Source organism: Ambystoma mexicanum, chromosome 6p (assembly GCF_040938575.1).
Source record: "Ambystoma mexicanum isolate Mex_15411 chromosome 6p, UKY_AmexF1_1, whole genome shotgun sequence".
Lineage (NCBI taxonomy): Eukaryota > Metazoa > Chordata > Amphibia > Caudata > Ambystomatidae > Ambystoma > Ambystoma mexicanum.
Genome location: NC_090935.1, coordinates 1,366,524,303 through 1,366,540,255, shown reverse-complemented (window position 1 = coordinate 1,366,540,255; position 15,953 = coordinate 1,366,524,303). Strand labels below are relative to the sequence as shown.

The 15,953-nt window shown below is 47.8% G+C and overlaps 1 protein-coding gene across 17 annotated transcripts in view; it reads right to left on the bottom strand.

The window, feature by feature from the left end:
* MPDZ (multiple PDZ domain crumbs cell polarity complex component) overlaps positions 1-15,953 on the bottom strand; it is a 1,735,289-nt gene that overhangs the window by 331,909 nt on the left and 1,387,427 nt on the right. For all 17 annotated transcript variants that reach the window (XM_069626067.1, XM_069626068.1, XM_069626072.1 and 14 more), the window contains 3 exons: positions 12,796-12,941; positions 11,415-11,498; positions 11,104-11,297 (listed from right to left, as the gene is read on the bottom strand). In XM_069626067.1, coding sequence (XP_069482168.1) covers positions 11,104-11,297; positions 11,415-11,498; positions 12,796-12,941 — 424 coding nt within the window. The remainder of the gene's footprint in view (positions 1-11,103; positions 11,298-11,414; positions 11,499-12,795; positions 12,942-15,953) is intronic.

Below are 15,953 nucleotides of genomic sequence, written 5' to 3'. Positions count from 1 at the left end.
TTTGGGGAGGTCACCCTATTATGTTGAAGAGGGAGACACTGAGATTTTAACCAACCCCAATAATAATAATAATCATGGTAAGGTAGCAGAGCGGCAAGGCTTAGTCATGGAAGGAGTTTGAGAGTGGTCTAGGCTTAGGCGTCCACACAGAACACCACCAATAATTCCAGATAGACGGGTAAGTTAGCACGGGACAAGGTGAGACCTTGGAGCAAAGCACATGCTCAAACTTTCTCAGCACAAGCCGACAATTCCATTCCAGCTAGCACAGTACACACTCAAGCTTTCTCAGCACGAGCCAAAAGTTCAGTTCCAGCTATCAGGTTCTTCGATGGTAAAGTCTCTTTGCATCCAAATGTCTCTTGCCTTCAAAGCCTGATGTATCCAACAAACAATCCGACTAATCAATTAAGCAGTTCCTTTCTCAATGAACTTTGGGTGATGTCTTTTCACCCCTGTATCTTCCTCGACCAGGCTCGGACCCACTTGACAAGGGGGACAATTGATTTCCCCATGTCTTCTAATACTGGTTACATTCACAAGACAATGGGCCTCATTACAACCTGCCAGTCCGGGACCGTGCAAAATCCGTGACGGCGGTAAAAACGTTTCCGTGTCCGTTTACACGCTGTCGGTCGCGCGCACCGCACGGACTCGGAAACGTTGTTACCGCCGTCACGGAAAACCCCACGGAAATGGAAATAACGAAGCCACAAGTGGCGCAAAACCCGTTTCCGCCTCCGCCACCACGGACACGGAACCGGAAATACCATGATCGCCAAAACAGGAAACAGAGAGGCGGCCATCATATAAAAGCACAATCCATTGCCATCCAGAGCCAGCACAAGCACAATCCTAACTCTGAGAAGCCAAAAGGGACCACCAGCATGTCTGCCAGGATTCCTGCTCAGAGGCAGCGCAAACAGCGCTTCAGCGAGGCGGAGCTAACCGTCTTGGTGGAGCACATTGTGGACAATGCTGAGATGCTGTTCAGCGCCGACCAACGGCGTGCCACACAGCAGCGGAGGAAGGAGGTGTGGGCCGAAGCTGCACGCAAGTGCACCGCCGTGGGCGTGGCAGTGAGGAGCGTGAAGGACTGCCACAAGCGTTGGGACGACCTGAGGCTGAGGGTACGCAACCTCATTTCCACGCACCGCCAACGCAGCAGTGGGACAGGCGGAGGACCCCCTTCCCCACTGAGGCTGCAAGCATGGGAGGAGCATTGCAGCAGCATCCTCCACCTAGAGGGAATCCATGGGATCGGGCAGGCTGAGGCAGGAGTGAGCCCACCTGCAGATGCCGGTAAGTGCCCAAACATGAATGCCACATGTAAATATGCAGTTGTGAGTACTGGGCCAAAGGACCCATTAACAACCCCCCCCCCCCCCAGGCAGTGCATGTGTGGGCCAAAGGACCCATTAACAACCCCCCCCCCCCCCCAGGCAGTGCATGTGTGGGCCAAAGGACCCATTAACAACCCCCCCCCCCCAGGCAGTGCATGTGTGGGCCAAAGGACCCATCATGATCCGTATGGCAACCAATATCACTGAATGCAGACACCAGCAATCAGATGCATGTGACAAACACTATTCAATGTACAATCTTAATGACGCATGTGATGCACCCATCTGCCACCACAACAACACTAATTGCATGCCCTTTGTGTCCCCACAGCCGTTTCAAGTGACAGTGATACTGCACAACAGGCCAGCCAATCTGCATCGGCAAGTACACTAGCCACCGCCACCACACAGGAGGATGCTGCCGGCAGTTCTGCACCTCTGGCCACATTACCAGCCACTACAGATGTGCGGCACACCACCACCACCGACATCCCCACCGTCTCCACACTGGCGGAGTCTAGACAGGTGCCACGGGAACCTATCATGGACACCCAACACAACACCGAAGGCAGCAGCACTGCAGAGGGGGCGGCCTGCAGTGATAACAGTGCCCCGCAAGAGCACTCGGAAACGGGGCCACAGGGGGAGATGCCCACATTGGAAGACCTGGGCTCCTTCCATGAGCTGGGGTTCAGCCCCACTTCACTGGGGAGTCCCATGAGGTCGCCCACCCCATCCATGGCCGAACTGAATGCCCGCATGCAGCGGATGGAGGACCAGCAGGCTACCCTCACCCAGCTGGTGGAGAGGCAGCTAGAGGAATCCAGGCTGCAGAGGGAGAGCTACAGCGCCTCAGTGCGTCGCCTGTCGAGGTCCATTGGACGCTTTGCGAGCACCATAGTGACCCTTGCACGCCATGTGCGGGAGGGCAACGACCACACCTCCAGGCTTGTAGAGGCCATGTTGGTTGGCCAACAGGCAAATCTGGCACGGATGCCCTCAATCCCAGATTCTGGCCCATCAAACACTACCACCCCATCCAGCTCCACTACTGCCAGTCCAAGGAGGCGCTCGAGTAGGCTAACGGGTCCTTCGGGCAAGGTTGCACAGGCACAGAAGCGCACACGGAAGTGATGGCATGTGTGTGGGGCAGTGCAGGACACGTGGACTACAAGGGTGTGAGAGGGGTGGGCACGTTTGGGTGGTGGGGTAGGTAGTTTTGGGGGTTTGGACAATGGGCTCTGGGTGGGGGTGGGCACGTTTGGGTGGTGGGGTAGGTAGTTTTGGGGGTTTGGACAATGGGCTCTGGGTGGGGGTGGGCACGTTTGGGTGGTGGGGTAGGTAGTTTTGGGGGTTTGGACAATGGGCTCTGGGTGGGGGTGGGCACGTTTGGGTGGTGGGGTAGGTAGTTTTGGGGGTTTGGACAATGGGCTCTGGGTGGGGGTGGGCACGTTTGGGTGGTGGGTGGCCCCGGGTGTACAGCTTCCCTAACCAATGCACCTTCTTCCCTGTTGTTATCACATCAATACATCACCATTTCAAATCAAGACATACATGTGTGGACATTGATCATTTATTTTGCAGTGCAACTATTAATTCATTGTCGTCACCATGTTTGTGCATTTCTGTGAATGTGCTGTGACTCAAAAGTAAATGCGAATCAGGGCATCCCGTGCTCTCTGGCCATCATGTGGACCCCCAGGGGGAGGCGGTGCCATCCCATCCCCATCTCCATCCCCATCCCTATCCCCATCCCCATCTCCATCCCCATCCCCATCTTCCTCATCTGCGTCTGGTGGCATTGGGATGTTCCTGCGCAGGCATATATTGTGCAGCATGGCACATACGAGCGTGATTTTGCCCGTCTTCACTGGGCTGTACAGCAGTGATCCGCCAGATCTGCTCAGACAGCGGAAACGGGCCTTCAGCAGTCCAAATGTCCTCTCAATCATTCCACGTGTGCGGATATGTGCCCTATTGTATGCCTCTTCATGCCTGTTCCTTGGTCTCCGTACAGGTGTCATCATCCATGGCGTGAGTGCATATCCCGCATCACCTACATGGGATGTAGATGGGGGAACATGTCAGTGTTTGTGGCATCACGTCCTCATCTGCTGCTGTGCATTCGTGTATCATCATTCATTCATGCATGCATATGTACCATGCAGTGTATGGAGGTATGTCTTGGGCATCACGAGGTATGTCGCTGACTGCATATGGGCCTACACATTAACTTGCATGTTTACTGTGCCCTGCGGGTGACATTTGATTGTGTGCATGTCATGGTGCAGTGCTGTCCACACATGGCAGAGTGACTCCACTGTACGGAAGTAGTAAATACACGTCGTCTCATTTACACGCCTCTCATGCTTTTTGGGGCAGTGTTTCAATTGAGGGTGGGTGTCTGCAGTGGCACAGGGTTCATGGGACAGTGACGGGATTGGCTGTGGCAGCGTGTGCACGGGCACATTGTGGTGCCCTGTCATGTCTTCCTTCATGATGTTTGGCATCCGCTGTGTATTTGGTAGATGGAAGGGGGGTGATGCATGTGCGGTCACAGCGGCACACTCACAATGCTCATTGGCCTGGACACACACACACACACACCACTCCGACAGGGTTGTAGCATCGTCAGCTGTACTCACCCAATAGCCATGTGCTTTGTCCGGCATAGCGTTCCATGTACCGTGGCAACGTGGAATTCCGCAGTACCATTGAGTCATGTGATGAGCCTGGGAAACGTGCGCAGCAGTGTGTAATCAGTTGCATGGCATCACAAACCATCTGGACATTCAAAGAGTGATACTGTTTCCTATTGCGGAACACCGCCTCAATTGCATGTGGTACTGTCAGCTCGACGTGGGTGCAGTCAACTGCGCCTATGCAATTTGGCATGCCTGCTATGGCATGGAAGGCCAACTTGGTGGCAATGACCTCGGGGAGGGTGCGGGGTAGGGCTATGTGTTCCGACACATGGCGCAACAGGGCATCCAGTACCTGTACCAGGATTTTTGAGAAACACGGTTGTGATATGCCGTGCAGCTCACCAACCGTGTGTTGATAGGTGCCAGTGCCAAGGAAATGCAGAACTGAGACAACCTTCAAGAGGGGGGGATGGCGGTGGGGGTGTCAATTAGGCTGCTGATGTTGTCCACAATCATGGCGGTGATGTGCAGGATTGTTGCGCGGTCCAGCCGGTATAGGGTGTGGATCTGTCCTGGGGTGAGGTTCCAGGGTGAGGCCCTGATGCGTGGTATTGGTGGCTGGCGGCGGGGTCGGGCTGGCTGGGCAATGGGGTTTGCCATTGCTGCAGGGTTGGCTGGTTGCCGCCTGCGCCTCCTCCGCCTACGCCTCCTCCTCTGCGCCATTACTGCCACCATGTGCAGTGCTGCCTGTTGGTTGAGTAGGCCCAGTCCCAGTGCTACTAGACCTGCTGCCTGCATGGTTCTGTGTTGTGTTGGGCTGGGTGTGGCCCTTTTGTAGGCTCCCAGTGGCCTGCTAGGTCCAGCTGGGCTGATTTGGTGCACCTGTGCCCTGATTCAGTTCAGCAGGCAGTGTATAACGCCATGTTCGCGGTGGCGGCGGTTCCGCCACCGTGATCACGGTATTTACGCCATTTTTTTGCCGGTATTTCCGTGTCCGCGCTAGTTGTGATGCTCACGGTGTTTCGTGTTGACGGTAACGGAGGGGTTTCCATGCAGACGGACTTAACGGGAACGCTATTTCCGCGGTGGCGGTTTAGGGTGGTGCTATTACCGGGGCCGCGGGTCATGATTGCGCGGACATGGAAACGGTGCCGGTATGGTTTTACCGGCAGTGTTAATTCCGGACCGGAGTACTTGTAATGAGGCCCAATGTCTTTCAAAACAGTACTTCAGGCTTCGTTCCAGATTGTCGGCTTCCCTCTGCCGGGTTCACTCTTGCCACCTTTACAACTCACTGTTCATGCGCTCATTTCACCAAGTGGGATTCACTTCCCTTCGCTTCTCAATCATCTGTAGGTCAAAGACTTTGACGGTACAAGACCCCTGTATGACCACTTTGACCTCTTCACAAGGGCTTCTGGTTCTGGTAGTTTCTGACATTGGGTAAACTCCCAGAGTTTCCTGCCTGAACACCCACATGGTGCGGGACATCTCTGTTGCTGGTTTTCCCCCTCTTTCCTCAATCGTATCTTTAAGTCTTTCAAAGTTCAAATTAGCCATTGGCTACTTTTCGTTCAACACAGTTGGGTTTCTTACCGATTCGCCCCTCGACTCACCGGCTGTGATGAACTGCTTGCGTTTATTTATCCTTGGGGTCAAGGTTGGTACCACTGAGACCGGTGTCCTTCCCCGGCTTGGTTATCAGCGGAAGAGGGTCTTGCATACCTTAGATATCTGCTGCAACACACGCTGGCTATTGTTTGTGGTCTTATGTTTCCAGCTGCTGTGGTTTCACAGGCCTTGACAGGAAAGGGCAAGGTTACTTCTCTCCTTGTCACCCTCTCGGTATTCGCCATCTTTCACCTAGTCTTGAACTGCTGTGCCAAGTTAACTCTCAAGTCGTGCGATCTGCCTTGCTCGTCTTGTGCACTGGTGCTCCACCTTTTATCCCGGTGGGAAAGGGAAAGGGCTGTCAGGTGTGTGTGATTCTGGTCAATTGCCTGACCCTTGTATTGGGACACGTCAGGTAAACAGCTCTGGGGTAAGTCCGTTGTCTTCCGTGTTGTGTGAAAGTGTTTGTGTCGGAAAAAGGGGTAGGAGGCAGTGTTTTGGAATATCCTATGTGGTAGGATGGGGAAAGGTGTTGAAAGGAGGGGGATGCAGTGCCTCGCCCATCAGTGTCCCACTCCCCAAGGACCCCCTATCCAGGCGATCCTCCCTCACTGGTCCACCCACAGGAACTGGATCCAATAGCAATGGCTGTGTCCTGGCCACTTGGATGACAGCTCTCCGGGGACTAGCTAGATAAACACCTTCAGGTTTCCCACAGTGGGCACATAGCCAAAAAACCACCTACAGGTTGTGTATCCCTCATCATATGCCATTCCTCCCTATCTGTACTAGAATGCAATAGTTCCAGATAATAGGTGTCGCAAGTGACACCTAATAGACCAAACTAAAAAGATATATGCTTTGACCCTTAGGAGATATAGGAAAGCATTTGTTTCAATAACCAGCATGGGTAAGCCCTCAGCTGCAATACAAATTGCAAGGGCACTTCAGGATAATCATAAAACAGGTACCCTAGCTCTTATGAAGTCCAACCCTAAGATGGTGTCGGGCCTTGTACCCAAAGATTAGCAGTTCCAAAGTATATACTTCACACATAGGTTTATGAAGAGATCGGAGATGCCAGTGGTTATGATTAAAAGGGTCAAACAGTTAGTTAAAGTTCAGGTAAGTAACTTTACTCAATCCCAGGCACTAGAATAAGTCTAGTAAAGGATCCATGACCCGGCCTTCACCGACTAAAGTCAGGAAAAAGTGATTTCATGGACAGGATTTTATGCCCATGTAATCCTATGGAGGATGGGGCGGGGGGCAGAACCAGGTATGTCATTTTACTACCCCTGACTACTATTTATTTCTCCAGAAACTACTGCTGGTGTTCCAGATGAGGGATTTAGTTTTAGTTGGTCACAGTGCTTAGGAATCATTTCCAGACAGCTTCCAGTAAAACACCCAAATGAGGAAAAAAGAAGACTTCTACTGGGCAGACCACCTCGGGATATCTTCAGGGAGCAAAGAAGATGGATTGCAACCAGAATCACCACACTCCGGCAGCGATATGCGATCTTCAATGGACGAACAAAGGAGCATGCCCTGCACAGCTCCCGTTGGTGGAAGAAGGCTGAAAATGCAGGAGCGGGCATCGTTGGGGAGAAATCTCCAAAAATGTCATGTATTTTGATGTATGTTTTACTCTTGTGTTTTTTGATTATAGAGTTTTAAGATAACTCCATAGGCATCTTTTCATGTGTGTTACACAGCACCCTCAGTGCAGTGACACAGGGATGTCTTTTTAGACTTCCCAAAGGTTTAAATACCCTTTCTGGGATAAACTACTGTTTCCCAGAGAATGTAAGGTTAAATTGACTGTACTAGTCTTTTTAAATTCCTAGAACCAGCACACACCATCTTCCTATAGAGTGCTGGAGGGGTTACCTAGTATCCCCTGTGTCTAGAAACTTATGTAGCAGTCAAATGCTAAACTTTTCTATCGAAATGGCTGGTGGCAGTGGTTTTACAACGAACTACCATGATTTTTCCCGACCGCGAACACTGGTAGCTAAAATGAGGGAGATATTTTTCAAGATGGCGCCTTCAGCCCTTTTGTTTAAACAGGTCCCGGTCTTCTTTTTTCGCCATTTCTTTTTGGAAAGGTCCTTCTAGTGTTTGTCTCTGCGCGCCAAACTAAGTTTGGTCCCTTTGTTTCTATGCCTTTGGTGGGCTTCAGGACTGAAGACCACCTCTGGCGTCAGTGTGTCTGGGGTGGGCAGGAAGTGAGGGAGGTGGCCCAAACTTCCTGTGCTTAGTCTCCTAGGAGACCCAAATGCACTCTGGCATGATTGGCTGGCTGACTGTCCGGCAAGGACAGCCACCCTTCTAGGTACTCGCCCAGCTAGGCTGGAATTAAAGGGAGAAAACTGTTTAAAAGGCAAGTCTCTTGGACTGGAAAGCAGAGTCAACCACTGGAACGAAAGTACTGAAGAAGAGCTGGAAGAGGACGGCTGCTGCAACTCCTGGACCGTTGGTTTGCCCGGTGAAGCCCTGCTGCAGGTCTGAAATGCCAAACTCACCTTGACAGAGAAGCCCCTTCAAGGACGACTTCTTCCTTTGAGTTAGTGGGACCAATCAACTTGTAAGCCACCTAGATACCAATCTCTGAGCTGGTTAGGATTAACCAGGAAGAAGGACACCAGCTTGTGTGCTTGATGAACAGCTCCTTGAACTGAAGTGACTCCATTTTGTCAGCTTTTACTGACGATCCCGTCTAGTGCAGGAGTCCCCTGACGTCCTTCCTCTTGTCCCCACGACTGAGGATCAGGAACAGTGAGATCTGCAGGAACTGCCAGGAACCAACGTTTTCAGCGGCATCTTTTGCTTCATACTAAGGTACTGTGCCAACACAATTGAGAGAACGCCTCCCTCACGGTGAAAGTTCGTGGAACTTTCCCAACTTGCAGGCCTAATGAGCTTGTGACCCAACATATGATTCTTTCTCATACAAACTACTTCTGAGAACTTTGGCAAAGACTTTACCGTTTACTTCAAGAACTGCTCTTTCCTATCCAAGACACTAGTCCATTGACTTTGGCCTAGGCCTATTGAACTGAATTGAGTCCTCTAGTGAACTATAACTATTTGCACTGCCTAAGAAAGTATGTGTGATCTATTGCTAACTTGTGCCTTTTTACTCCCATTGAAAGTAACTGAAGTGCCATTTTGCTCCTATTTCAGAGCCACCTAATTTGTTCAGAAACTTGGTTTGCTATTGAAGTGTGTTTGTGTATAATATTAAGTGGCCTCCTTCTAGTGAATGTTTTCTAAATGATTGTGTAATAAATTAATAAGTGTTTTACCAAGAAACCTTCAGTGTAAGTGTCTACTTGAACCACTGTGATTGTAAGACCTCTGTGTAACCTCTTGTACTGCTCACATTCCCTCTTGAGATAAGGCTGGCTGCTCAGCTCGCTACCACAAAACTGTGTAGTACAGACTTCTACCAAAGGTTGGTTTTGCTTACACCTGTAGTCCGAATTGTATGTGGTGGTCCCAGAGGGTACTGCATGCAAGTCTGCCTAACAGGCATTTTGTTACACAAGTTGTAGATCCTCCAACTTCTAAGGATGCACTCGGAATAGCGATAGCTGCAGCGAGTTAGCCCTATAGAGAGCTGGTCAGTCCATCGGTTGATCCAGGGACACTTCCGAAGGCTCTGAAGTCACAGATTCTCGCGCAGGAGTCAAGACTGGCTGTTCCCACCAGTCCAGGAGTGGAAGCACCAACAAGGGTCTTCTTGAGATCAGACAGAGGAACAGGGCTTCATTGGAGTTGGTGCTGCTCAGCTGCAGGGGTCATCCTTGGATTGTCAAGTGGCTGACTGCTCTTCTTCGTAGAAGTCTTGGCTCAAATGATGATCTGCTGACTAGCTGCAGGAACCCTCCTTTCATCCAAAATTAAGTCTGGGAGCTTGCTCAGCCCTACCAATGGTAAGGATCGGCACCACTGAAACAGGCAGTGGGTATCCAATCATGGACAACCACTGGCCACAACATCTGTTAGGCAAGAGACATTCATTCGCCAGGATGTGTATTGGGACCAGACAGTCCCAGCCCCCACATTTGGGCTCACACATAAATCACCACTTTCCCTCCGAAAACAGCAGCTTTCACAGGGAAAGGGTATTCTATATTTGTCATATCCTGACTTAAGAATGCAGGAGGAAAACCAAAGAAAAATATGTCTGAAGGACAAGCGAAAACCTTGTGGCACAGCCATATTAGGGTGCTAGACCCACTAAGTAGCCATGTGTGGTAAGTGCAAAAATGCACATGTAAAATTACCGAAACACGGTAGAAAAATAACAGCTGCCACCAACTCGTCCTAGGCCCATTGTAAAAGTAACCAAAAAGCCAATACAGAAAAATGTATAGGGATACACACTATCCTAACCGCACCTCACTGTAAGGTGATGTGTGTAATTGTACCAATACAAGATATTCATAAAGACGGACTTAGCATCTCAGTACTGAATGTCTGAGTGACTAATCAGATTCCCCATGAGAATGAGCAAAAGGGCAAGGGAACACAGAGCAAAAAGAAAGGGTGCCCCACAGAAGTTTTTAGGAGGAAAGCAGCAACAAGAAGATCTTTCCTAGCAACAGTTGTGGAGGCATCCGGGCCAGAGAGCTAGTACACATTGGACTGTCACAGCTGTAGGTGGTCCCTGCTCACAGAGCTGACACTGTTGGATATTAAATTCCTGTGGCTGTATAACTGTATGACCTTAGTAGCTACCATGCCACAACTAGGCCTGGTGCATCTTTAATGATTATCGAGCTACCTAGCTAAGGTACATCATTAATAGGTTTTGTATGAGCAGTTCAAAAGATTAAACGTTCCACTTTGCCTGCCGTCACTTTGTTTTCAGAAGCTGTCAGGAATGTGCATGTGATCTTTGGACCTGCCCTGGGCCACTGTAGGGCTGGTTCTGAGGGTGTCTGAAGACGATCTCAAGAAAGGCACATGTTTGCAGTCTAACTATTGGTATGGCGCATTAGGAAAGGGGGATCTGATTAGCAGTACACAGAGCAACTGAACAATTGAGACATATTGGCCCTTACTATTTTCAGCCTGGTTTTCAGAATAGAAACAATCATATGCAACTATCATTCAGTGAAAATGAGAGGCATGTACATTTTAACATTTTAGATTTTAATATAACGAAAACCCAACTTAAGTTCCGAGTTTACTATTATCCTTCAACATCAACTAAATTCATTCTCAGAAACAAATTACAGCAAAGATTGTTCCGTTTGCGAAGCAGCAATCATATGATGTGTTATTTGTGAATGTGTTTATCTATGACAACCAACAGCACCTGTTATTTCACAGCTTTTTACTGTGTTCATCCCCAAGTACCCCTACCCTTTCCATGTCATCTCTTGCCCCATGTCCCCAACCCCGCTATTTTACACTCTATACAGTAAAATGTCAGGTGGGGAAATGTGATGAAATGGCTGTGGTGAAATGAGGGCATACTAAAAGCTTACCTTTTGCCAACAATACTTAATCCAAGGCCTTTGCCTGGTTTTTTCTGGAGCTCCACATTCAGCATATCATACATATCCTCCTCCTTGTACTGGGCCTCATCTCTGTACACAGTGAGACGGACCTTCTGTGGAGTCTGCCGCAGCACATTTATGGCTTCATCGTGAGTGGCACTCCGTAGATCGATTCCATTCACCTGTTAAACAACTGCACGTTACTGGAAAGCTCTTGAGTAGACTGATCATCTTTTGAACACAGTGAGCAAACATTCATGCAAAGGATGTTAAGGGGGCACACGTGGGGAGTGACAAACCTCCAAAATCTGATCTCCAGCCCAGAGTCTTCCATCCTTAGACGCTGCTCCTTCTTCATATACTTCATGGATAATAATGGCCCCCTTGTATTATGGAGAGAGACAAACACATTATTCTAGTATATAATCCGAATGCAACACATTCCATGCTTGTAACGCTATGTTATCAAATGCAGAGTACGCAGGAAGGTACATGAAACTTTCTAGTTTGTTAAAACCAAATGTTACTGCTGGCATATACAACTAGTTGCATTAGACTATTGTTGACCCTCCATGTATAATTTACGTGTTAATGTATCTGGCTCCTATAAAAGGAAAATATGCAGGTATATGTAAGCAGAGGATGGGCATTGAACTTTGCAATACAAACAGCCAATAAATCTTAGCAGGTGTGAGCATTACCACTAAAGTAATCAGTCATTCTTTGCCTATTTTCATCAAAAGCACCAGCGCCTAAAGTATACTCTAGGTCCCCTTTTGGGATTTAGGTAAACTAAGGGGCCTGCAGAAAAGGGAAAAGTCTTCTAAGCATGCTAATCGACTGACCGGCAGCAACGCCTGTCTATGTTCCAAACTCTTATATGTGTAGGGACGGTGCGTATGTCTTCAAACTGTAACTTCTCTGTAATCTGTCATGATTGGGGGTAGCAAGGGTGATGATTCATACATTTTTTTCGATATGAAAAATGTCTTTCCCCTTGTGACAATTTTGCCACGCCCATTTCTACAGGACCTAGCATTTATTATTTTACTTTAAATCATAGCGAACACTGTCAAGTGTTTCCACTTCTGTTGTTGGCTGAAGGTATTTCTTGGAAACTAATATGAAGGACTGGGCATGCATGACCTGGACCTGCGGAGCTTAGGAATGTCCCATGTGCTTGATGTAACTGGGCCAAGGCCATCGGTCCTGGCTGGCTTTGAAAAGAAGCCCCTCATTGGTGACAGGAAATACATCAGGGGGTGTTAGACATACCCTCTCGCGCCTGAGGAGTTGGGAATTGGAAGTCGCCATATTTGCCATCATGGCCTGGAAGGGGACGACCACGTGATGCTCGGATCCATACAAATGGAAGACATACTCTGACTATAACACGAAAGAAGTCCTTGTTTATACGGGAGATGGGAATAACATGCTGGAAGGCCCATGTTGGCCTTCTCGAAGATTCAAGGTCGAGCTTCTTGAGGGGAATAAGGAGAAAAAAGGGGGAGAGGGACAGAGCAGGTTGGTTGGGGTTTGGGCTAACATGGGATACTCTGTCTTACAAGAACACATTCCAAATAATCACATTTTGCTTGGTCATTCACCAAGAACTAAAACTATTGCCTTTTGATCACAGCTTGAATGAAAGTATTTATTACAATAACATGCTAGCCTCACCAATAACGTGTCTGCTCCTCCAACAATGCTTAATCCAAGGCCTGTGCGTCCTTTGGAGATATCAATAGTTGTTTCACATCCAGGAATGATTGGGCACGTGGCTGGATCTGATGCCAACGTTGCCGGTGTAGAGCATCTGCTTGCACCTGGAAACAAAAGACAGTCAATGTATTAGCTAACAACTAAGCTGACATAGCATTGTGACATGCTTGGTATAATCATTAAATGCAGGTGCACACAGGAAAAAGATGTGCCAGATATAGAAGTAGGGATACTTATTTTATTTTACTGATGTCTCTTGCTTGTCACACACAATTAGACCATCAGGGTACCTGGTTTTTCATCATTTCACTGATTATTTGTATTTATAAAATGATTGGGCATTTTGATCTAAAATAAGTTACATGAAGAGGTACATAGGAAAGATTTGCTATATGGCACCAATCTCAATACCTGGAAGATAGTGTGTACTGTTAAGAGAATATAAGACTATTAAAAGAAATATATAGATTGCTGTCCATACAAGTCCCAGAAGTAACCAGGGTCTAGTGAAGGCATGTAGCATGAGTGGTGCATGCTGACTGAGATTATTGGAGGTACAGCGACTTGGAGGTGACTAGAGAGGCAGTATTTCTTAAGTCCATGGAGGGCAATTCAGTGGAGTGCTGGCACGAGACAAAATGATCTGCCCACTGACAGGGCTCAAAGAGGTTTTGGCACAGTCAGAACAGGGACTGTGGAAAAGAAGTGAATAGGTAGTGTAGTGGCTGATGTCAGTGTGATGCAAGGATGAGTAATGCAGTGGAAAGATAAAAGCACTGGGATACATAATGTATAAAGGGACTTGTACAGAGTGAGCCAACTGACTGCTTCTGTAGAGGAATGATAAACCATGTGAGTGGCAATGTTCAGCAACTGTTCCAGTGGGGGAGAGTAGGGTCAGGAGCATAGGAAGAGAAAGACTGTTTCAGTAGTCCCGCCAGCTGGCGACTGGTCCCTTAAGCATCGTTAAAGCAGTTTTTGTCCAACCGTCCGTTGAGGATGCTACAACAACTAACCCTAGAGGGAAGGCTAAAACATCTGACAAGAAAGGGAAGCCAGACCTCTCAAACGTGGGGGTGTGGTCAGACCAACAAGGCTCAACTCTCAGATAGGGGTAGTAGGTCGGCACCGAGGTACAATTAGTCCACACACATACATCTAGAAAGTACAACATGCTCATATACTGAAATATATATATACTTTAATAAAGTGACGCATATACAACTATCAGTTCAAATAAGTACTTCTGTTATAATAAAAAGATACCAGGTATATTTAAAAACAGTCATGCTTAGCACTCTCCTAACTCCAATATCTAAGGGCAACGTACCCAGCATAAATGGCAAGGGTGGGGAGAATTTGGATACCATAAAACATAAAAAGCCAGTAAGTACCTAGTAGCCTGCACAGCAAAGTGTAGTATCCCAAAGACACATCCCAAACCCAATATATGTGGAAGGCTCTAGATCTGATGGTTGTAGCACCTAACACATATGACCAGGTATGGGGAAACATAATTTTATCCAATGGTGAAATTGGTTAAATACATACGGTCTAAATCTCCTCATCAATGTAGACCACTTGGGGCCTTAGAACAGTACTAATGCCCAGTCATCCAAAATAATACATTAAAGCCACAAAGATAATGGAACCATAGTTAACATTAGCAAAAGCTTCCAAGAATCAATATGCATTTCAGTACCAGTTACTTTCCTGATAAATTTCATAGAAAAATATGTGCAACGCTACTCCAGTGTTTCAAGTACATTTACCATAGCAAAAACGAAAGGGATGACTTTCAAATGGTTATAAAATCACAGGAAAGTAGAGAAAGAGTTGGTCCATAGCTCACTGAACACATAGGGGATTCAGAAACATGTCCAGGGGCGGGTAAGTGCCCAGAGTCATTTTAAGGAGTGTTCCGTTGACAGTTTTATAGTTACATAGAAAGTAATAGGAAAGGTTAAAGGTCCCATCCACACTACTGAAGGGAAGTCTGATTTACCCCACAGGTGCAGGTGCTGTGGCAGTAAGTCTGAGGGGAGGCCTAAGGAGACCCCAAGGAAGTGTTCCTGAATTTGGAAGGTGGACCCAGAAGAACAGGAGGACCTCCAATGAAGGTCTGTCTGGAATCCTCATTACCACTCGCCTCAAAGGAATCTCTATCACTGACCAGGGGGGACACCCAAGGGTGAGTATTTTGAACAATCACCCTTCCCAGAACTCCAAAGTAGGAATTCACATCTGTGGTTTCAGCAGAAATTGCTTCAGTGACCCGAAGCAAAGGGGCAAGTGAACAGCTCTTCTGCACAGGTGCGGTTTTCACGACCCAGTGTCCAAGGCCTTCCACGCAGAGCCAAAGACAATCACAGTGTTAGGGGAGTTTTCCTTCAATCTACTGTGAAGTAGACTTTACAAAATTATTCCAATGGTTTGTAGATCCCCAACTCTTATATTATCAGTCTGTACTACTCAGGGAACCTTGGTAGAGTAGCAGAGCAGTCAGGCTTATCATAAGAGGAAGAGATGTAGGTAAGTACACTGAACCTAGCTAGTAATACAATTCAAGCCAATACAAAATAAATGTATATTCAAATATAGATTTATTACATATACACACAAGAATCACTCGTAAATACTTTGCACATTAAACCAAAACACTTTAGAATACTTTTCAAAGGCCACTGCTTATTTGTGTGAGGTTGGCATCATGGAAGGAGACAGACAAGATATTCAAAGTTGAACAATGTTTTATTAAAAGAAAATGTCAGGATGGAGCAAGGCCTAACTTTCCTTATACTAAGGTAGGATTTCCCTTCTTAAAGAAACTAAGGAAAATCTGTCAGTATGTCCGTCTTAAAAGTCTGTCTGTGTTCGAATCCTTTACTTGCCCTCTCAACTAATACAAAACACTGTGTAGGGACATCAACCATAACTTAAATACTGTTCCAAAGGGGGGTGCTGTAGTGCACATTCAGAATGGCCACCTGAGTGGGTAGCTCCGTTCAGGGCAAGATTCTTATTGCTGATCCTCCTTCATTGGTGCCACGTTCACACACCGAACATCCACGATTTGACTCCTGTCGGTCTACTGGGGGTGCCGCCCGACTGGCGTG